The 23,785-nt window shown below is 40.8% G+C and overlaps 1 protein-coding gene across 9 annotated transcripts; it reads right to left on the minus strand.

Annotated features, from left to right (window-relative positions):
• On the minus strand, window positions 1-23,708 carry LOC106597953 (uncharacterized). Of its 9 annotated transcripts, none has more exons than XR_014379656.1 (9): window positions 23,457-23,708; window positions 21,981-22,038; window positions 21,607-21,818; window positions 18,838-18,945; window positions 15,836-16,518; window positions 14,957-15,222; window positions 14,538-14,592; window positions 14,171-14,404; window positions 13,668-13,986 (listed from the first exon to the last, which is right to left on the minus strand). XR_014379656.1 is itself a non-coding variant. In XM_082958703.1 (5 exons), the coding sequence occupies exons 3-5, from the start codon at window positions 21,613-21,615 to the stop codon at window positions 607-609; spliced, it is 1,668 nt and encodes a 555-aa protein (XP_082814829.1). In that variant the 5' UTR covers window positions 21,616-21,818; window positions 21,981-22,038; window positions 23,457-23,704; the 3' UTR covers window positions 1-606. The 9 variants fall into 9 exon arrangements, 4 of the variants coding, with proteins under 4 accessions (XP_082814829.1, XP_082814830.1, XP_045546931.1 ...); XR_014379653.1 differs by having other exon boundaries at window positions 15,836-15,883; window positions 16,374-18,945; XR_014379655.1 differs by adding an exon at window positions 14,674-14,756 and having other exon boundaries at window positions 15,836-18,945.
• Between the last annotated feature and the right edge of the window lie 77 nt (window positions 23,709-23,785).

A 23,785-nucleotide genomic window follows, 5' to 3' on the forward strand; every position in this document is an offset into this window, starting at 1 on the left:
TCAAACATAAATGAATCATTCTTTATTATCAGCAAGCTGGAGAGGTTGCAACAAACGTAATGCACCATAGTACACGTTGGTCAGGAGCTCTTTCGGGGCAGTCAAGTTAGTTCTCTTATATACTTCTTAAACAGAAAAGTTATATTTGCATGATTTACATTATTCATCCTTAACGTTTGATTCCTGCATGTAACTTATAGAACATATTCTGGGCATTCTGCCAAAAGGTCTGACTGTCTCCCCCTCACATCTCCACCCAGCACCTACAGGAACCAATGATTTATGAGACAAGATGTACAATTCAAAGAGCTCTCTTCAGACAACATTTCCCCCACACATGAATATACACCTACTATTGGTGAAACATTATTTAATGGATAATATGAGTTAATAAAATAAGATACAGCTCTGAACTCCCCCCCCCCCCCCCCCCACCACACACACACACACACACACACACACACCACTCCTACTCAAAGACGATTGAAACATAGGGATCCAGAGCTGCATATTATGCTACACAGGTTACCATGGTAATCAGACTTAAGCTGTTAGAGAATGGGCGACGGATAACTCTTTACAAGATGTTTTCTATTGAATTGTTATTTAGGGATCTGGAACCGGTGCCGGAGAGAAACGAGATGAAAGAAAACATGATTGTGCTTTCTGGTGTTTTTTCAGTGACCCTGAATGAGCAAAGCTATTTTCACAATGATCACAGCTATAAGGCTTCTCTCCTGTGTGTATGCGCTGGTGTTCGCTCAGGGTTCCTGAATGATTAAAGCTCTTCCCACACTGATCACAGCTATAAGGCTTCTCTCCTGTGTGTATGCGCTGGTGTATAATCATGGATCCCGAGTCACTGAAACTCTTCCCACACTGATCACAGCTATAAGGTTTCTCTCCTGTGTGTATGCGTTGGTGTTTAGTCAGGTGTCCTGACTGATTGAAGTTCTTCCCACACTGATCACAGCTATAAGGCTTCTCTCCTGTGTGTATGCGTTGATGTTTGCTCAGGGTTCCTGATCGACTGAAGCTCTTCCCACAATGATCACAGCTATAAGGCTTCTCTCCTGTGTGTATGCGTTGGTGTGTAGTCAGGGCTCCTGATTGATTGAAGCTCTTCCCACACTGATCACAGCTATAAGGCTTCTCTCCTGTGTGTATGCGTTGGTGTAGAATCATGGATCCCGAGTCACTGAAACTCTTCCCACACTGATCACAGCTATAAGGCTTCTCTCCTGTGTGTATGCGTTGGTGTTTAGTCAGGTGTCCTGACTGATTGAAGTTCTTCCCACACTGATCACAGCTATAAGGCTTCTCTCCTGTGTGTATGCGTTGGTGTTTAGTCAGGTGTCCTGACTCATTGAAGCTCTTCCCACACTGATCACAGCTATAAGGCTTCTCTCCTGTGTGTATGCGTTGGTGTGTAATCAGGGATCCTGAGTCACTGAAACTCTTCCCACATTGATCACAGCTATAAGGTTTCTCTCCTGTGTGTATGCGTTGGTGTTTAGTCAGGTGTCCTGACTGATTGAAGTTCTTCCCACACTGATCACAGCTATAAGGCTTCTCTCCTGTGTGTATGAGTTGGTGTTTAGTCAGGTGTCCTGACTCATTGAAGCTCCTCCCACACTGATCACAGCTATAAGGTTTCTCTCCTGTGTGTATGCGTTGGTGTCTAGTCAGGGCTCCTGTGTGATTGAAGCTCTTCCCACACTGATCACAGCTATAAGGCTTCTCTCCTGTGTGTTTGTGTTTAGTCTGGGCTCCTGACTGATTTAAGTATTTCCCACAATCAAAGCAGGTATAAGGTCCCTCCACTGAATTAATTCTCAGATGATATTTTAAGGTTTTAGATGCATGCTCTAGAGTGTGAATTTGCTCATGAATTGTCAAGTCCTGTTTAGCAAAACTCTTCCCACAGTCAGAGCAGCAGTGGTGAGGTTTCTTCCCTATACCTCTATGCTGGTGTTTCTTGAGGTGTTCTGGTCTGGAGAGACTCTTCTCTTTCTTGTCAGCATCATGATGTTGTTGAGGCTCTCCAGATGATAAGCCCCTCCCTCTAAGAGAGCAACGATTAGGGATGTCCCCTGTGAAACAAAGACATTGAATAGTTCGATTTTGCAAATATGGGTCCATAAACAGATGGGTCCTTCCTTGAAATGAATGCCATTTGCTTCCCTTTTATATTTTTCCAGTAGAAATTGTGCACCAGTATTACATTTTACATCTGTTATTAAATAATATGAATAAAGACTTGCTAAAGTGACAAAATTCTGAATTTTGAAAATTCTGAAGTCGCTCCGTCAACCCTGTGTAACTTCTAGAAAGATTTTAACCCAACTAATACAATAATTTCTCCAAGTTTTACCATCATTGAGTAAAGTTACAAGCGCAGAATAATATGATTATTGTGAATAGTCAATTAGTGTAAGAGTTTGATTTAAACGTTGACATGCTTTGAAGTAACAATTTCCCTAAAAAACCTGTTTACATGGACACATCTGAAATCAGGCTACCTGACGGGACTTTGATAAATGCTGAAAATTGCCAATCAAAATAAACATTCTACCACAGCGACTATGTTATTATTTTGAAGCAGTATATAGTTTGTATGTGAAAACTATTTCTAAGCTGTATACTTTCAGTTTTTCCTGAAGTCACTGCACTCGAGCAAAAGAATGAAGCTTGCGCTGCTTGTGTTAGCACATGCACAGATTAAACACACCTCTATAACTCTGATTAAGGTGTTTACATGTCCTAATCATTCTACAGATTGTTCAGAAAACCAGGTATTTTTAAAGGCGTATCCTTACTTCGGTTATTACCTTACACCAATTAAGATAAGCAGAGTAAGGTGTTTACATGACTAATGCCATACTCGGCCTACTGCCATAACTAGTTTAATGTCAAATTATGAGTGTGCATGTAAAGCCCTAGTTATTTGGTTACTTCGACAGTCATTTCTGAACATTATTTATTTCATGTAATTAGTGATTCATTTACATCTGTCCCTCATTTTAAGATCAACCCATGTTTTAATATGGTGAAACTGTTCCTGACATTTTTTGGGCAAAAGAAACACTGAATGTCAAATCATAGAGTAAAAGCAGGTGAGCTGGTTCTAGTCTTATCGATTCTATGTTGTTTTTTGTAGAAAACTGAGCAAGTGAACCATTTTACCCAGAAATTGGTATGGTAGAATAATTTTTTTGTGTGAAGCTAGCATTCAATTTCCACTCCCTGTGGAACAAAACTAGCTTCCATTACCCATGTCATAAGCACATTTGTGGCTGATTTAAAGGGCTATTTTACCACTGTAAACTAGTGGTTTTGTTGTTTTCAGTAATCCCGTTACTTTATTTAGCACATTGGCACTTAATACAGTATGTATTTTCATATAACCTCGAGATGGGAAAACATGTTATGAAATTGAACATGTGCTCTTCATGAAAGAATGTCAAAATTAGGTTAAATCAAACATTTTTGGGGGGGACCAAGTTACACTTCTCAAACTTGTGTGGAACTACCAAATATTTTCATCAATATATAATTAACCAATTAATTGTTACAGAAGCAGACTAATCCACACACCATGGTTCTTACTTAATGAAATAAAATCTCCATCTTCCTCTTCTCCTTCTCGTCTCTCAGTTCCACTCTGCCCCGGTGTTTTCCTACAGTCGACCAGAACCAGTAGTAAAGTACGGAGAGGCAGTCGACCTGGGGACTCCTGGAGGGTGGAGGGGGACGGGCTAGCTTTGTCCTGTTGGCCACAAGAAGTTTACAGTTGATCATTAAACCAAATATTGTATTAATTCAGTCTAAACCTCTGATTTGGGTGCAACCCTCAAATATCTCATTTTACCTGAAATGTTCAATCGTTCACTACAACCCACAAATCTAAGAGCATTGGATTGGTGGAGGCATGGGCTAGTTTCCACCATATTTCTTGTACCAGTCATTTCCTATCAAAACAGAGCAGAAGAGGAGAAGCAAGAGGGACAATAGGGCCCAAAATCTGGCTTCTGGCTTATTTGATCATACATACATTTTCGTAACGAGTAGGTTGTTAGGAGTGTATTGGTAAAAGTAGGACACGTGACATCCCAGCAACTTTGAGAAAAAACTATGGAAGTAGTACCTGGTCGTCACTAGTTACCACAAACAAAGCCATAAACCCCACCCATTTCTACAACTAATGTGATTTTAACCCTAACTTGAAAACACAAACTTTATGCCTAACCATAAATAAATAAAAATATGATATAGATGGTTGACATTGTGGCAACTAGTGAAAACATGCATATCTGCCCTCTCATTGGCTGTAATCGTCCCACCTGATCTTGACTCTTCTCGATAGCCTTCAAGTGGCGTTTCAAACTGAACAGACCTCAGCCCTTGAATTGCGTTTTACATCCGAGTGTACCTTAAAACGTCCCTTGCCCAAGCGAGGGAGAGTGATAATCGGAGGCAACGTCCTTGGTGGAAATCTTGAAGTTTAACTTCATTGGGAAAATGGGCAGCATTGGGAAGTTTGGATGAAAAGCGTGCCAAGAGTAAACTGCCTGTTTCTCAGGCCCAGAAGCTAGAATATGCATATAATTAGTAGATTTGGATAGAAAACTCTAAAGTTTCCAAAACTGTTCAAATAATGTCTGTGGGTATAACAGAACTCATATGGCAGGCAAAAACCTGAGAAAAATCCAACCAGGAAGTGGGAAATTTGAGGTTTGTAGTTTTTTTTAAGTGATTGCCTATCCAATATCCTGCGTCTATGGGGTCAGATTGCACTTCCTAAGGCTTCCACTAGATGTCAACAGTCTTTAGAAAGTTGTTTCAGGCTTCTATTGTGAAAGGGGAGAGAATAAGACCACTCACAGTAAGTGGCTCAGCTGAAAGCCTTTAGTTGTTAACCTGTTGGGGATAGGGGGCAGTATTTGCACGGCCGGATAAAAAACGTACCCGATTTAATCTGGTTACTACTCCTGCCCAGTAACTAGAATATGCATATAATTATTGGCTTTGGATAGAAAACACCCTAAAGTTTCTAAAACTGTTTGAATGGTGTCTGTGAGTATAACAGAATTCATATGGCAGGCAAAAACCTGAGAAGATTCCTTACAGGAAGTGGCTTGTCTGACCATTCCTTGAGCTTCTTGACTCTGTTTATTGAAGACTGAGGATCTTTGCTGTAACGTGACACTTCCTACGGCTCCCATAGGCTCTCAGAAGGCGGGAAAAAGCTGAATGATGTAATTCCAGCTCCAGGCTGAAACACATTAGCGCTTTTGGCAAGTGCTCTATCAGAGGACAATGGGCTGAGGCGCGTGCACGAGTCGACCCCATGTTTTATTTTCTTTCGTCTGTGAACCTAAACACGCTTTCCCGGTCGGAATATTATCGCTTTTTTATATTGAAGCAACATCTCAAGACATCAGTCAGGAAGTTAACACTCGGGCGCAAATGGTTCTTCCAAATGGACAATGATTCCAAGCAAACTTCCAAAGGTGTGGCAAAATGGCTTAAGGACAACAAAGTCAAGGTATTGGAGTGGCCATCACAAAGCCCTGACCTCAATCCTATAGAAAATGTGTGGGCAGAACTGAAAAAGTGTGTGCGAGCAAGGAGGCCTACAAACCTGACTCAGTTACACCAGCTCTGTCAGGAGCAATGAGCCAAAATTCAACAACTTATTGTGGGAAGCTTGTGGAAGGCTACCTGAAACGTTTGACCCAAGTTAAACAATTTAATTGCAATGCTACCAAATTCTAATTGAGTGTATGTAAACTTCTGACCCACTGGGAATGTGATGAAAGAAAGAGCTGAAATAAATCATTGTCTACCATTATTCTGACATTTCACATTCTTAAAAAAAAGTGGTGATCCAAACTGACCTAAGACAGGGAGTTTTTACTAGGATTAAATGCCAGGAATTGTGAAAAACTGAGTTTAAATGTATTTGGCTACGGTCTATGTAAACTTCCGACTTCAACTGTACCTTCCTAATACAAGTACATGTCTAGTGGTTCCTGTAAATGATTAACTAATGTGCATGTCCAATAGCCTTCAGAAGACCAGGCATGACCCAGAATGGTTAAGCCTGTATTGACTCAGCTTGCACAAACACATTGGTTCTGCTTACACATATACTAATGGTTAACCCTATATCGATTCTGCTTACTACTTCTAAGAAAACAGTATAGGTACTGGAAAATCCAACACTTGCACTCCTGTCAGGTAGCTAGCTACAGTTACCCGTAGCTGGCTAGCTAGTTTCATAGTTTGGTCATTTATTCCAATACATTTCAGAATTGCACTCCTCACTACAAAACTAACCCAATTTGCCAACACTAATATATATTTTTATAATTGCAAGCTAGCTTAATATTTTTACTGAGATACTGAAAATGCAGGTTGCTGATAAAATTTTACACTTAGCGGCCACCAGAGTTTGACATGTGACTACAGTTTGCAATGAATTGTGGGTCATATCAACCCCGTTGTTCACTCGCTCCTTCAAGCTAAATCTAGGGCCAATGTTAGACCTCCCTTAAGATGGCAATCAAACTGCATCCGGTTTCGACGGGGATACCACCAAGGGGAAAACTACGTGTTTGGACTGCAGCCATTTATTTTCTTTGTTAGAACGGCCACTTGAATATCTGGTAAAATAATGGCTAATGTGTAAGAAATCAGTGAAGGAATGTGAATATGTGCACTCTTCGGGAGGGAGGAGAGAATTAGGTCATAGTCACAGATTTCTAAACATGATTGTATGAACTGCCTTAATTTTGCTGGACCCCAGGAAGAGTAGCTGCTGCGTAGGCAGCTAATGGGGATCTATAATACATACTGTAATGAAACAAGTAGGGAGCAGGTCTCGAACCCTCGACCTTCTATCCCGAAGTCCAACTAGCTATAGAATGCCGCAAAAGCATGCTCAAGCGGTAGAGTCGATATCCGCGCTTATAAACCCAGGGTCGTTACAATACAAATGATATAGTTGTAGGCTACTTTAAAAAAAATGTAACCTTTATTTTACTAGGAAAGTCCGATATAGAAACAAAAACGTATTTACAATGACGGCCTATGAACAATGGATGAATAGCCTTGTTCAGGGACAGAACGACAGATGTTTACCTTGTCAGCTCGGGGATTCGGTTATTGACCCAACGCTCTAACCACTAGGCTACCTGCCGCCCCAAACAGAACACAGCAATGTGGAGGTTCAAAGATGATAACTAGGCCTAGACATTTTATACAACACAGCGGGCATATAATGTTAAAACCAGACTTACTCGATCCATCCTTTGTATGATATGAACTGCTGTCCGAGTCAACAATTTGTTGTTGTCCTTTTCCGCTTTAGGGTTTTATGGCAGACTACACCTATTGCCGCCACCTACTGCACGGCGGGTGAACAAAGAAGAAAAATATCCATCCAAATGATTTCTATCGTAGGTAAAGAATTCATGCAGTACATCTCTCCATGTGTAAAATCTTCATGAATTTGTTCCATTATAAATCTACTGATGTCTTGCCACAGATTCTTTACATGAATACCATTAAAAAAAAGATGCAACACTGTTTCTGGGTGGTCATTTCAAAAAGTACATTTTGAATGTATCTATTTCTTTGTACTTCTTCATATAGTTGTTGGCAGGGTAATATGAATGAATAATTTTATAATAAACTTCCTTAATTGTGTTAGTAAGTAGTATGTGTGAGACAACAGATATTATCAATAAAACGATTCCAGTAAGGCATGACATAAAGTATATAGATAGATACAAAATCTTGTTGATACAAGGCAAGTACCGCTCTGTTGTTGAACGGACCAAAACAAAAACAAATCTTTACTACTGTTGAGTCAACAGCGGTAATCGAAGGTAGGTTCTGAGGGTCTTAACATGTTCCTGCATAATAAAGCAACACCTGAGGGAATGGAGACTAAAACAATTGAAAACTCTTTAGGCGTTATAGGGATCTTGTAAAGTGAAAAGAATGAGTCATAATGAAGTAAAAGACCCTCTGCATTTACAAGTTGTCTCACCAATAGGATATTATTTCTGAACCAATATTCTAAAAACAAAGATGTATTGTTATACAATATGTGCTGATTATTCCAGATATAATATACGTGTGGAGAGAAATTATGCTTCTAAATGAAGGTCCATGACTAGAAAACCTGCCAATGAAAAGCGGAGCTTCACTGGAACTTTGTCAATATTATAATTGCATACCAACATGAAGTTAAGGCCACCAAAAGTAGAAAAGACATGATGAGGAATGCAGTCCCACATAGAAGTGGGTCTTCTTATGAAGTGTTTTATCAAATTGATCTATAAAGTATTGTTTAAGGTAGGAATGTCTAGGAAATTCAGCCCACCATACTCATTACTTCTGCGTTATGAAAGGAACTAAACACGGACACGAATGATCCATTGGTAGTTCGTTGTAACCAAGTATTGGTGCTAACCGTGTGTTATTGGATGCTAGCATGCTAGTTAGCTATGGCGTCATAGGATACCACTTCCAAGCATCTGCCTCTAACCCTAGGATGCTCTTTGCCACCTTCTCCTCCCTCCTGAATCCTCCTCCCTCTCTGTGGATGACTTCGTCAACCATTTTGAAAAGAAGGTTGATGACATCCGATCCTTGTTTGTTAAGTCAAATGACACCGCTGGTCCTGCTCACATTGCCCTACCCTATGCTTTGACCTCTTTCTCCCCTCTCTCTCCAGATGAAATCTTGCGACTTATGACGGCCGGCCGCCCAACAACCTGCCCGCTTGACCTTATCCCCTCCTCTCTTCTCCAGACCATTTCCGGAGACCTTCTCCCCTACCTCACCTCGCTCATCAACTCATACTTGACCGCTGGCTACGTCCCTTCTGTCTTCAAGAGAGCGAGAGTTGCACCCCTTCTCAAAAAACCTACACTCGATCCCTCCGATGTCAACAACTGCAGACCAGTATCCCTTCTTTCTTTTCTCTCAAACTCTTGAGCGTGCCGTCCTTGGCCAGCTCTCTTGCCATCTCTCTCAGAATGACCTTCTTGATCCAAATCAGTCAGGTTTCAAGACTGGTCATTCAACTGAGACTGCTCTTCTCTGTGTCACGGAGGCTCTCCGCACTGCTAAAGCTAACTCTCTCTCCTCTGCTCTCATCCTTCTAGACCTATCTGCTGCCTTTGATACTGTGAATCATCAGATCCTCCTCTCCACCCTCTCCAAGTTGGGCATCTCCGGCGCGGCTCACTCTTGGATTGCGTCCTACCTGACAGGTCGCTCCTACCAGGTGGCGTGGCGAGAATCCGTCTCCGCACCACGTGCTCTCACCACTGGTGTCCCCCAGGGCTCAGTTCTAGGCCCTCTCCTATTCTCGCTATACACCAAGTCACTTGGCTCTGTCATATCCTCACATGGTCTCTCCTATCATTGCTATGCAGACGACACTCAATTAATCTTCTCCTTTCCCCCTTCTGATAACCCGGTTCGAGGTTCGAGGTTCTACCTGAAACTCAAAAGGGTTCTTCCAAGGGTTCTCTATGGGGACAGCTGAAGAACCCTTTAAGTTTCTAGATAGCACCTTTTTTCCAAAGAGTGTAGTGTTGTTACGCCCACTTCTCGACAACACTTCAACCATCCAAATAAATTATGTCACGGAGCATCACCATGGCGATGATGATTTGTGAGATGTCATTGCATTGACAATCCCCAATAGTGACTTAATGACATTTGGAGTTCCTGACATCATTTGTTTGGCTTTTACCTGTTAGAGAGGATGACTGCATCTGAAATGTCACCTGACAGTATATAGGGAATAGGATGCCATTTCAGACACAGACTATGTGTAGGTCTATTCTAGTCTGGTGGATGGATGGTGTAATAGATTGGTCTATTAACATGGTAGTCTACCAAGATACGAATTTCACTTACCTGATTGGTTAATCCTGTGAGCTCTTAACTTTAATACGTTGATAGAATGTGCTGCCTCAAACATGCCCTTGTGTTGTACTACCATGTTTTGGATTAGTAAAGTTTCCCAAATGAGCTGCTCCCTCCTGTCCAGTTATTATTAGTTATTCTATAGGTGATAACACCTAAAATACTACAGATGGGATGTGATGATTAAATCACTGTGTACCTTTATTGTAAGGCCTCTTAAATAAAGCTGCTATTTAATACATGGAGCGTACTGAGTGTAGGCCGTCATTGTAGGCCGTCATTGTAAATAAGAATTTGTCTGACTTGCATAGTTAAATAAAGGTTACATTTTTGGGGGGTGAAATCAAGCCCAGTTTTATCATATACTTTTATTCAAGAGGATAGTTCAACCCTAAATGAAAGTAATTTTAATTGAGCATTTTACAAAATAATTGACATTTGTTTTAACATTATTAATAGCAAGATGTGTATGAAGGGCCCAATTCAGATGAGATAAGTAGACTGAACATTTTTTTATTTATGTCCATGTGAAGTCAACTTATCTAAGGTCTGAATAGGTTCTGAAGTGAAAAACAGTGTGGTTGTATAGTCTTGTACATTAACTGTTGGGGCTAGGGGGCAGTATTTGCACGGCCGGATAAAAAACGTACCCGATTTAAACTGGTTACTACTCTTGCCCAGAAACGAGAATATGCATATAATTAGTAGATTTGGATAGAAAACACTCTACAGTTTCTAAAACTGTTTGAATGGTGTCTGTGAGTATAACAAAACTCATATGGCAGGCCAAAACCTGAGAAGATTGCATACAGGAAGTGCCCTGTCTGACAATTTGTTGTCCTTCTGTTGCATCTCTATCGAAAATACAGCATCTGTGCTGTAACGTGACACTTTCTAAGGCTCCCAATGGCTCTCTAAAGCCGCCAGAAAGTGGAATGGGGTGTCTGCTGTCTCTGGGAAAAGAATAGCAGCAGAGTTTGTGAGTGGTCAGCCTGGGGACAGTGAGACTGAGATGCGCATTCACGAGAATTCTCAATTTATTTCTTTCAGCCTTTGAATGAATACAACGTTGCCTGGTTGGAATATTATCGCTATTTTACGAGAAAAATAGCATAAAAATGTATTTTAAACAGCGTTTGACATGCTTCTAAGTACGGTAATGGAATATTTTGACATTTTTAGTCACGAAATGCGCTCGCGCGTCACCCTTCGGATAGTGACCTGAACGCACGAACCAAACGGAGCTATTTGAATATAACTATGGATTATTTGGAACCAAAACAACATTTGTTGTTGAAGTAGAAGTCCTGGGAGTGCATTCTGACGAAGAACAGCAAAGGTAATCCAATTTTTCTAATAGTAATTCTGAGTTTAGTGAGTGCCAAACTTGGTGGGTGTCAAAATAGCTAGCCGTGATGGCCGAGCTATGTACTCAGATTATTGCAAAATGTGCTTTGACCGAAAAGCTATTTTAAAATCTGACACCGCGATTGCATAAAGGAGTTCTGTATCTATAATTCTTAAAATAATTGTTATGTATTTTGTGAACGTTTATCATGAGTAATTTAGTAAATTCACTGGAAGTTTTCGGTGGGTATGCTAGTTCTGAACATCACATGCTAATGTAAAAAGCTGGTTTTTGATATAAATATGAACTTGATTGAACAAAACATGCATGTATTGTATAACATAATGTCCTAGGAGTGTCATCTGATGAAGATCATCAAAGGTTAGTGCTGCATTTAGCTGTGGTTTTGGTTTTTGTGACATATATGCTTGCTTTGAAAATGGCAGTGTGATTATTTTTGGCAGGGTACTCTCCTGACATAATCTAATGTTTTGCTTTCGCTGTAAAGCCTTTTTGAAATTGTACAATGTGGTTAGATTAACGAGAGTCTTGTCTTTAAAATGGTGTAAAATAGTCATATGTTTGAGAAATTGAAGTTATAGTTATACCATGCTTTTGTTACTTCTAGGCTGGACTACTGCAATGCTCTACTTTCCGGCTACCCGGATAAAGCACTAAATAAACTTCAGTTAGTGCTAAATACGGCTGCTAGAATCCTGACTAGAACCAAAAAATTTGATCATATTACTCCAGTGTTAGCCTCCCTACACTGGCTTCCTGTTAAGGCAAGGGCTGATTTCAAGGTTTTACTGCTAACCTACAAAGCATTACATGGGCTTGCTCCTACCTATCTTTCCGATTTGGTCCTGCCGTACATACCTACACGTACGCTACGGTCACAAGACGCAGGCCTCCTAATTGTCCCTAGAATTTCTAAGCAAACGGCTGGAGGTAGGGCTTTCTCCTATAGAGCTCCATTTTTATGGAATGGTCTGCCTACCAATGTGAGAGACGCAGACTCAGTCTCAACCTTTAAGTCTTTACTGAAGACTTATCTCTTCAGTAGGTCCTATGATTAAGTATAGTCTGGCCCAGGAGTGTGAAGGTGAACGGAAAGGCTGGAGCAACGAACCGCCCTTGCTGTCTCTGCCTTGCCGGTTCCCCTCTTTCCACTGGGATTCTCTGCCTCTAACCCTTTTACAGAGGCTGAGTCACTGGCCTACTGGTGTTCTTCCATGCCGTCCATGGGAGGGGTGCGTCACTTGAGTGGGTTGAGTCACTGACGTGGTCTTCCTGTCTGGGTTGGCGCCCCCCCCCCCCCCCCTTGGGTTGTGCCATGGCGGAGATCGTTGTGGGCTATACTCGGCCTTGTCTTAGGACGGTAAGTTGGTGGTTGGAGACATCCCTCTAGTGGTGTGGGGGCTGTGCTTTGGCAAAGTGGGTGGGGTTATATCCTGCCTGTTTGGCCCTGTCCGGGGGTATCATCGGATGGGGCCACAGTGTCTTCTGATCCCTCCTGTCTCAGCCTCCAGTATTTATGCTGCAGTAGTTTATGTGTCGGGGGGCTAGGGTCAGTCTGTTACATCTGGAGTATTTCTCTTGTCTTATCCGGTGTCCTGTGTGTATTTAAATATGCTCTCTCTAATTCTCTCTTTCTCTCTTTCTGTCTTTCTCTCGGAGGACCTGAGCCCTAGGACCATGCCTCAGGACTACCTGGTATGATGACTCCTTGCTGTCCCCAGTCCACCTGGCCGTGCTGCTGCTCCAGTTTCAACTGTTCTGCCTGCGGCTATGGAACCCTGACCTGTTCACCGGACGTGCTTGTTGCACCCTCGACAACTACTATGATTATTATTATTTGACCATGCTGGTCATTTATGAACATTTTAACATTTTAACATTTTGACCATGTTCTGTTTTAATATCCACCCTGCACAGCCAGAAGAGGACTGGCCACCCCTCATAGCCTGGTTCCTCTCTAGGTTTCTTCCTAGGTTTTTGGCCTTTCTAGGGAGTTTTTCCTAGGGAGTTTTTCCTAGCCACCGTGCTTCTTTCACATGCTTTGCTTGCTGTTTGGGGTTTTAGGCTGGGTTTCTGTACAGCACTTTGAGAATATCAGCTGATGTACGAAGGGCTATATAAAAATAAATTTGATTTGATTTGATTTGATAGCATTTTTGAGGTATTTGTATTTCGCGCCACGCGATTCCACTGGCTGTTGACTAGGGTGGGACGCTAGCCCAGGGAAGTTAACATTACTGAAGCTACAGTAATGATTCCCCAATTTGTTGTGCCATCACCCATGATGACCTAAAACATTATGGACAACATTTTCCTCTCGCTAAAACACACACAAAGAGCTAAAGAATGACAAGTTTGGTATTGTCTTGTTCCCTTTCAGATATACAAAGCAAAGCTCATTCTCAAGCCAATAGCCCACGACCCATGACTACACAGTGCACTAGAGGGAACAAGGTACCATTTGGGACGCAACAAAGATCATCTTGTGTTCAGTTCTTCTTGGTTCAAGTGTTAAGCAGTCTGGTGGCTTGTAGATAGAAACTCTCTGAGCCAGTTGGCATCAGACCTCATGCTCCGATACCCGACGGTAAGGGTATGAACAGCTTGTGGCTGGGGTGTGTGGGGTCCTTGATGATGGGGGCCTTCCTCAGGCACAGTGTAGTCTGTATAGATGTTAATACATTTAACCCAAACAACTTTGAAGTCATTGTACATCTTAATACATTTAAACCAAACAACTGCTGGTCTTCTTAACATAAAAGTATTGTACGCATTCCTAGCTGTCAAGCACAAGAACCATATAATTTTGAAATTATCTGAGATGTTGTAATGTCTGGACTTACTTACCGTGGGGCTGCCCTGGGGGAGTTGAATTTCACAACATCGTACTGGACATCCTCATCCTCTTTCTGGGGTTGAGGCAGTTGGACAGTGGAATGCAGAGGCAATTCCTGGTTATTGAACTAAGAGACGTGGACGGTGGTGTAGTGACTGTCATCCTGCTCACCTCTGTCTGCTCTCTGTGCTGCAGTAGGGTCATGGCCATGCCTGAGATGTTGTCATACATGGGACTACAGTCTCCTTGATGGAGAGAGAGTACAGACAAGATAAGCAGACCTTGGAACTATTCCATTGCTTTTTTTGTGCCAGGCAAGATTAATCAACCAATGAAATAAATCTGATAGAAAACAAATACTATTTGATCTGAACTCACATGTCCATCGTCTGCTGCGTCTTTAACGTCAGAGGTGGATTTGGAGTCCTTCTTCCTGTTTTATATTAATTAATTAATGGATGGATGGATGGATGAAAATGATAAAGTGAAAGGAAAGTCTTAGAAATATTCTCACCTGAACCACATGTAACCAGAGACAAAGGATGAGAACCAGAACTATGATTCCTACAACTGCAGTCATAACTGAAATTTGTTTCACTAAACAAAAATGTGGAGGAAATTAGTACATAGATGCTCTAATAAACTTAAAACAAGAAAAATACATTATTGCTATAAGCCAACAAATACATTGCTTAAAATGTTTCTCAATGAGCTTTAAATGTAATGACTATGAGCAAATAATGAGCTTGAACTGTGTATTTTTATGTAAAGACAGACCATTGTTGATTAAACTGTACCTGTTATAATAATCATCAGAGCTGTAGAGTTCTTAGATGCCATTTTATTCCAGGCCTCACAGTGGTAATGTCCACTGTCCTCAGACCTGAAGTTGGTGATGTTGTAGATCTGTTCGAATCCATTTGGTTAAAGTCCTTTTTTGAAAGTACCAAGTGTATTTGTCCACAGGTGGGTTGGCGTCACTGCTGCAGGTCAAAGTCACTGAACTGCCCTCCACTATTTTACCAGAAGGACTGACTGACCCGGAGTGATTTCCTTGGAGGATCTGGTGTTGGAGACGAAAGGAGGGTTATATTTTTCTTATTTAACCCTTATTTTAACATGTAAGTTGACTGAGAACATATTCTAATTCATATCAACGACCTGGGGAATAGTTACAGGGGAGAAGAATCAGCCAATTGGAAAATGGAGATGATTAGTTGGCCATGATGGGTTGAGGGCCAGATTGGGAATTTAGCCGGGACACTGGGGTTAACACCCCTACTCTTACGATAAGTGCCATTAGATCTTTACTAACCACAAAGAGTCAGAACACCCGTTTAACATCCCATCTGAAAGACAGCACCTTACACAGGGTAATGTCCCCAATCACTGCCCTCGGGAATTGGGATATTTTTTTCAGACCAGAGGAAGAGTGCCTCCTAGTGGTCCTCCAACAGTATCTGGTCTCCCATCAAGGAGCGGCAGGTAGCCTAGTGGTTAGAGCGTTGGACTAATAACTGAAATGTTGCAAGATCGAATCCCTGAGCTGACAAGGTAAAAATATGTCATTCTACCCCAGGACAAGGCAGTTAACTCACTGTTCTGTCATTGAAAATAAGAATTTGTTCTTAACTGACTTCCCTAGTTAAATAAATAAAATTAAAAAAGGGACTAACCCTATTTAGCTTCAGAAGCAAGCCAGCAGTGGGATGCAGGGTGGTACGCTGCTGGTAAAATGGTAAGAAGATTGTAACCAGCATCTTGCTGCTTCCTCCCTCACTAGCTCGCAAGGAGATCAGATCTCAGATTCTCTGTCTTGCAAACACATGTGACATCCCTCTTAAAGTATTAACAATCTCTGCCACCAAAAAGGGAGCATGATGCAGTTTGGGGGTATTTCCAGTTCAGGAGTATAAATTAACTCAACTCAATACAAGAGCACACACAGTACAAGTGAAGTTTAAAACTGTCATTTACTTACAAATACTTACAAATAACAGTGAGAGTCTCTTCAGGAGAGTAGAGATTCTTGTATTTTATTTTAAATTTTTATTTAACTAGGTAAGCTAGTTGAGAACAAGTTCTCATTTACAATTGCGATCTGGCCAAGATAAAGCAAAGCAGTGCGACACAAACAACAACACAGAGTTACACATGGAATAAACAAGCGTACAGTCAATAGCACAATAGAAAAAAAGTCTTACAAATACTTACAAATAACAGTAAGAGTCTCTTCAGGAGAGTAGATATTATTGTAGCCTTGTACAGCACAGGAGTATCTGCCTGCATCCTCACTGCTGACTGGGTCTAGGATCAGGGAGTTATCTAGAGTCTTTGAGCTGGTGAGGTGTTGTCCGTTCTTGTACCAGATGTACAGATGAAGTCGGAAGTTTACATATACTTAGGTTGGAGTGATTAAAACTCATTTATCAACCACTCCACACATTTCTTGTTAACAAACTATAGTTTTGGCAAGTCAGTTAGGACATCTACTTTGTGCATGATAAGTAATTTTTCAACAATTGTTTACAGACAGATTATTTCACTTATAATTAACTATATCACAATTCCAGTGGGTCAGAAGTTTACATACACTAAGTTGACTGTGCCTTTAAACAGCTTGGAAAATTCCAGAAAATTATGTCATGGCTTTAGAAGCTTCTGATAGGCTACTTGACATAATTTGAGTCAATTGGAGGTGTACCTGTGGATGTATTTCAAGGCCTACCTTCAAACTCAGTGCCTCTTTGCTTGACATCATGGGAAAATCAAAAGAAATCAGCCAAGACCTCAAGAAAAAAATTCTAGACCTCCACAAGTCTGGTTCATCCTTGAGAGCAATTTCCAAACGCCTGAAGGTACCACGTTCATCTGTACAAATAGTACGCAAGTATAAACACCATGGGACCACGCAGCCGTCATACCGCTCAGGAAGGAGACGCACTCTGTCTCCTAGCGATGAACATACTTTGGTGCGAAAAGTGCAAATCAATCCCAGAACAACAGCAAAGGACCTTGTGAAGATGCTGGAGGGAACAGGTACAAAAGTAACTATATCCACAGTAAAACGAGTCCTATATCGACATAACCTGAAAGGCCGCTCAGCAAGAAAGAAGCCACTGCTCCAAAACCACCATTAAAAAAGCCACACTACGGTTTGCAACTGCACATGGGGACAAAGATCGTACTTTTTGGAGAAATGTCTTCAGAAATAGCTTCATCAATATAAAAGGAAAACAAGAAAGGCGCACTCTCGGTCGCACGCAGTAAATAGCTCTGGGACACTGCAGGGTCCACTCATTCAGAGTGGTCTTACGCCCTCATTTTTCAGAATACAAGCCTGAAACAATTTCTAAAGACTGTTGACATCTAGTGGAAGCAATAGGAAGTGCAAGATATGTCTTTAGTCATTGGAATCTGTATAGGCAGTCCATGGAAAACTACAAACATAAAAAAATCCCACTTCCGGGATGGATTTTCCTCAGATTTTCGCCTACTATATCAGTTCCGTTATACTCACAGACATTATTTTAACAGTTTTGGAAATTTTAGAGTGTTTTCTATCCAAATCTACCAATTATATGCGTATCCTAGCTTCTGGGCCTGAGAAACAGGCAGTTTTCTTTGGGTACGCTTTTCATCCGGAGGTGAAAATAGTGCCCCCTAACCTAGTGAGGTTAAACAACGTTTCTATTCAAACCCGAGGTACCATAATATGTAAATAAATGATCATATTTAAGACGGAAAGAAGTATGTTCAATAGGGAAGATAAATAACGAAGAGCGAGCCCTCATTCATGCGCCACAAGCCTACTTTCCTAATGAGGAACACCTTGGATAAACTACAACTACTTGTTCGTTTTTCAAAAAACAAGCCTGAAACCTTGTATAAAGACTTGACATCTAGTGGAAGCCATAGGTACTGCAATCTGGGAGCAATTTTCTTGTATACTCAATAGGCTAACAATGGAATGGCCTGTGAGCTCCAAAAAATAACAAATTTCCTCTGGTTTTTGCCTGCCATATCAGTTCTGTTATTCTCGCAGACATTATTTTAACAGTTTTAGAAGCTTCAAAGTGTTTAATATCAAATACAACCAATTATATGCATATCCTAGCTTCTGGGCCTGAGTAACAGGCAGTTTACTTTGGGCATTACAGACAGGCGGAAATTCAGGATAGCACCCCCTAGCCCGAAGATGTTTTAAGGACAACAAAGTCAAGGTATTGGAGTGGCCATCACAAAGCCCTGACCTCAATCCCATAGAAAATTTGTTGGCAGAAATGAAAAAGCGTGTGCGAGCAAGGAGGCCTACAAACCTGACTCAGTTACACCAGCTCTGTCAGGAGGACTGGGCCAAAATTCAGCCAACTTATTGTGGGAAGCTTGTGGAAGGCTACCCAAAATGTTTGACCCAAGTTAAACAATTTAAAGGCAAATACTAATTGAGTGTATGTAAACTTCTGACCCACTGGGAATGTGATGAAAGAAATAAAAGCTTGAAATAAATCACTCTACTATTATTCTGACATTTCACATAATTAAAAATAAAGTGGTGATCCTAACTGACCTAAAACAGGGAATATTTACTAGGATTAAATGTCAGGAATTGTGAAAAACTGAGTTTAAATGTATTTGGCTAAGGTGTATGTAAATTTCCAACTTCAACTGTACCAACCGGAAGCCATGGATTACAGGCAACATCCACATCGAGCTGAAGGCTAGAGCTGCCGCTTTCAAGGAGCGGGACACTAATCCGGATGCTTATAAGAAATCCCGCTATGCCCTCAGACGAACCATCAAACAAGCAAAGTGTTAATACAGTCACAACCACATTACGGTATCTTTGTTTGTATGCACTTCTCAATTATGAGGTTTGCATCTGAATGTTGTATAAAATAAATGATTACCGTAATTTCCGGACTATAAGCCGCTACTTTTTTCCCACGCTTTGAACCTCGCGGCTTAAACAATGACGCGGCTAATATATGGATTTTTCCCGCTTTCAAATATTTTTTTTTTAAAAAGAACACATTCTGTGACGTGCTCAGTTTTTTGGCGGCATGAAGCTTTCATTAGACCAATGAAATTGCCGAACGGGTTAAGGTCAAACAACTTTTTGGTTAACTGTTTAGATTAAATCGAGCGCGCTCATCATTCTGATTACGGTAGTCATTTTGTCACCCTCATCATGGCAAAGACACGGAGAAATGCATATGATGCAGCTTTCAAGTTGAAGGCGATTGATCTGGCTGTTGGAAAAGGAAATAGAGCTGCTGCACGGGAGCTTGGTCTGGAGCAATGACTTTCTTGGTAGGCTACTGTTTACTGATACATTTTTTTTTTTTACAAGCCGTGTTTCGTTAAAGCCTATTTATTTTTGTTACAAGACGTGTTTCGTTAAAGCCTGTGTAAAGTTCATTTGTTTCAATGTACCGGTAGGCACCTGCAGCTTATAGACATGTACGGCTTATTTATGTTCAAAATATATCTATATTTTTTAATTCAGTGGGTGCGGCTTATATTCAGGTGAGCTTAATAGTCCGGAATTTACGGTAAGTATAACAATAATTTTGAGAATATGTAATGTGATGTTAGCCTTCTAAACGAGAGGATTGTTTTTATATGGCTTAACCAAGTCATTGGACACGCCCTCGTGAGCCAGACATTATACCCAAACATCATGGAACGCATTTTCCCATGGTGCCCCGACTTCCTAGTTAATTACTGTTTACGTGATTAGTTTAATCAGGTAATACTTACACATGGAGAAATGATTTGATATAAGAGTCATCACATTAATGAAAGATAGTCAGCCAACGTTACGACAGAACTATCATGGTCCAAACACACCAAGACAGTCGTGGAGAGGGCATGACAAAACCTTTTCCCTCTCAGGAGACTGAATTGATTTGGCGTGGGTCCCCAGATCCTCAAAAAGTTCTACAGCTGCACCATCGAAAGCATCCTGACCGGTTGCATCACCGCCTGGTATGGCAACTGCTCGCCATCATTCAGATGCGCTACAGAGGGTAGTACGTACAGCCCTGTACATCACTGGGGCCAAGCTTCCTGCCATCCAGGACCTATATACTAGGCGGTGTCAGAGGAAAGCCCAAAAAATTGTCTGTTCTCTCTGCTACCACACGGCAAGTGGTACCGGAGCGCCAAGTCTAGGGCCAAAAGGCTCCTTAACCGCTTCTACCCCCAAGCCATAAGACTGCTGAACAATTAATCAAATGGCCACCGGAATATTTACATTGACAACCCCCCCACCCTCCACCTCCATTTGTTTTGTACATTGCTGCTACTTGCTGTTAATTATCTATGCATAGTCACTTCACACCTACCTACATGTACAAATCACCTCAACTAACCTGTACCCCCGCACATTGACTCGGTACCGGTACCCCCTGCATATAGCCTCGTTATTGTCATTTTGTTGTGTTACTTTTTATAATTTTTTTACTTACATTTATTTGGTAAATATTTTCTTAACTCTTTCTTGAACTGCACTTTTGGTTAAGGGCTTGTAAGTAAGCATTTCACAGTAAGGTCTACACTTGTTGTATTCGGCGCATGTGACAAATAAAGTTCGATTTGATTTATACCACCCCTAACTTGTCACAACACAACTGATTGGCAACACATTAAGGAGGAAAGAAATTCCACAAATTAACTTTTAACAAGGCACACCTGTTATTGAAATGCATTCCAGGTGACTACCTCATGAAACTGGTTGAGAGAATGCCAAGAGTGTGCAAAGCTGCCATCAAGGCAAAGGGTGGCTACTTTGAAGAATCTAAAACATAACATATATTTTGGTTTGTTTAACACTTTTTTGGTTACTAAATGATTATCACAGTATTTATGTCTTCACTGTTATTCTACAATGTATCAGTAGGTGTGTCCAAACTTTTGACTGGTACCGAATGTCGGTTCACATTTGGGATGCAGCTATCCTCTCTAACAGTTAGAAGCCAAACAAATGATGCCAGGAACTCCAAATGTCCTTACGTCAGTCTTGTGGCTTGCCGATGTAACGACGTCACACAATTATTCAACGCCATGGTGATGCGCCAGGACTATTTCGTTTGACGGTTAAAGTGTTGTCGTCGAGTGGGCGTGGCAACACTACACTTTTAGAAAATAAAGGTGCTATCTAAAACCTTAAAGGGTTCTTTGACTTTCTCCATAAGATAACCCTTTGAAGAACCCTTTTCATATAGAACCTTTTTGGTTCCAGGTAGAACCCTTTTGGGTTCCATGTAGAACCCTTTCTACAAAGGCGTTATACATGGAACCCAAAAGGGTTCTACCTGGAACCCAAAAGGGTTCTCCTATGGGGACAGCCGAAGAACCCTTTTGGAATCCTTTTTTCTAAGAGTGTACCCTGCATGTGTCACAGGTGTAACCATGGTCTTATAATGAGTGACATCATCCTCACCTCCTCCATGACGTCTACACTGTTGATCCTGGCAACGGCTCAAGGTTCTGAGCACGGTCGCTAGGCGATGGTCCAGGGAGGAGAGATGCAGCTCGGAGAGGGGCCACGGAGAATAGAGGATCATGAAAAACAGAGTCCCTCGTGACATGACAGACTGTACTGGGACAGGGAGAGGAGATGCAGACAGAAGCAGTAGGGTGGAGGAACGGATGCTAGATAAGGAGAAAGAGAGCGAGAGAGAAATGGAGTGAAAGTTGAGAAAGAAGAGGAATAAATTATATTTATCATGTTCTCTCCTGTAGTTGAGTATATATATATATTCATGACAACACAACTTATTGCACCTTAATGTTTAATCATGTACCACGTTTTACCTGCAGCACTGCTCCAGGTGTCAGGATAGAGGGTTCATCTGTAGAGTGGCCTCCAAACCTGTAGTCAGCACACACAGTCTCAATGTTACGATCAACTAACGTTAGTTAAACCTGTAGTCAGCACACAGTGTCAATGTTACAATCAACTAACGTTAGTTAAACCTGTAGTCAGCACACACAGTCTCAATGTTACAATCAACTAACGTTAGTTAAACCTGTAGTCAGCACACAGACAATGTCAATAATACAATCAAATAACGTTAGTTAAACATGTAGTCAGCACACAGTCTCAATGTTACAATCAACTAACGTTAGTTAAACCTGTAGTCAGCACACAGACAATGTCAATAATACAATCAAATAACGTTAGTTAAACATGTAGTCAGCACACAGTCTCAATGTTACAATCAACTAACGTTAGTTATACCTGTAGTCAGCACACAGACAATGTCAATGTTACAATCAACTAAAGTTAGTTAAACCTGTAGTCAGCACACACAGTGTCAATGTTACAATCAACTAACGTTCGTTAGCTAGCATTCGAGGGCTGACTGTTTTCAAATATCTGTGCAGTGTAAAATAAAATGTTGGTAATTTGTGTTGTCTGACTACTGCAGCAGGCTACTGCTTGTCCATTTGCTTGCTAACAAGAAACCCAGACGAGAGAAACGTGAAAGCATCCAGGCAGCAGAGATGAGCTTGTCATTAGCTAGCTAATGTTAGCTATATTGTAGCTATAAAGCATTATGTTTACTGTTATTTTGAAATAACATTTTTATTTTATTGTATACAAGTTATTTACATAGACAGAAGGGAGTTAGTTATAAATACAGTATATTTGGCTGTAGTTTAGTTTAGAAGAAAGACTTATGCAGTGGTGTAAAATACTTAAGTAGTACTTTAAATCATTTATTAGTTTTTGGTGGGAATCTGTACTTTGCTTAAGTATTTATATATTTGACAACTTTTACCTTTACTTTACTACATTCCTAAAGAAAATTATATACTTTTTACTCCATACATTTTCCGACATGCAAAAGTACTCATTACATTTTGAATGCTTAGCAGTACTTAAAATGGTTAAATAAACACACTTATCAAGAGAACATCCCTGGACATCCCTACTTCCTCTGATCTGGCGGACTCACTAAACACAAATGTTTTGTTTGTAAATTAAGTGAGGGTTGGAGTGTGCCCCTGCCTATCCGTAAATTTAAAAAACAAGAAAATGATGCCGTCTGGTTTGCGTAGTATAAGGACATTTTAATTATTCATACTTTTAATTTAATTATTAAGTATATTTGAGCATTTATATTTATTTAGTTACATAAGCATATTTAAAACCAAATACTTTTAGACTTTTACTCAAGTAGAATTGACTGGGTGACTATCACTTGTACTTGTCATTTACTATTATGGTATCTTTACTTTGACTCAAGTATAACACTTGGGTAATTTTTCCACCACTAGACTTACGTTTATTTTTGACCGGAGAATTACTTGTGAATTAGGTTTGATGCACCCATTGCAAAGACTTGCATTAACAGCTCTTTGTCCTGTCTGTGCTGGTAGCGTACAGCAGCTGCCATTATAGTAGCAGCCAAAGACCGGAAGTAGTAATTCGCAGATAGTAGTAATTCAGCTACTCCCTCTATGCGCATGTTTCAAGTGACTGCCAGGCAAGGGTAGAAGATAGCAGACAACAAGATTCTTAACGTTTTCTTGACTTTACTCGACTTTTATAGATCACATAAAATGTTATCCAGGAACTTTCTGAAGTAAACTAGGCTACATGTGACGTTTAT

The sequence above is a fragment of the Salmo salar genome, chromosome 12 (assembly GCF_965601325.2).
Source record: "Salmo salar chromosome 12, fSalSal1, whole genome shotgun sequence".
Lineage (NCBI taxonomy): Eukaryota > Metazoa > Chordata > Actinopteri > Salmoniformes > Salmonidae > Salmo > Salmo salar.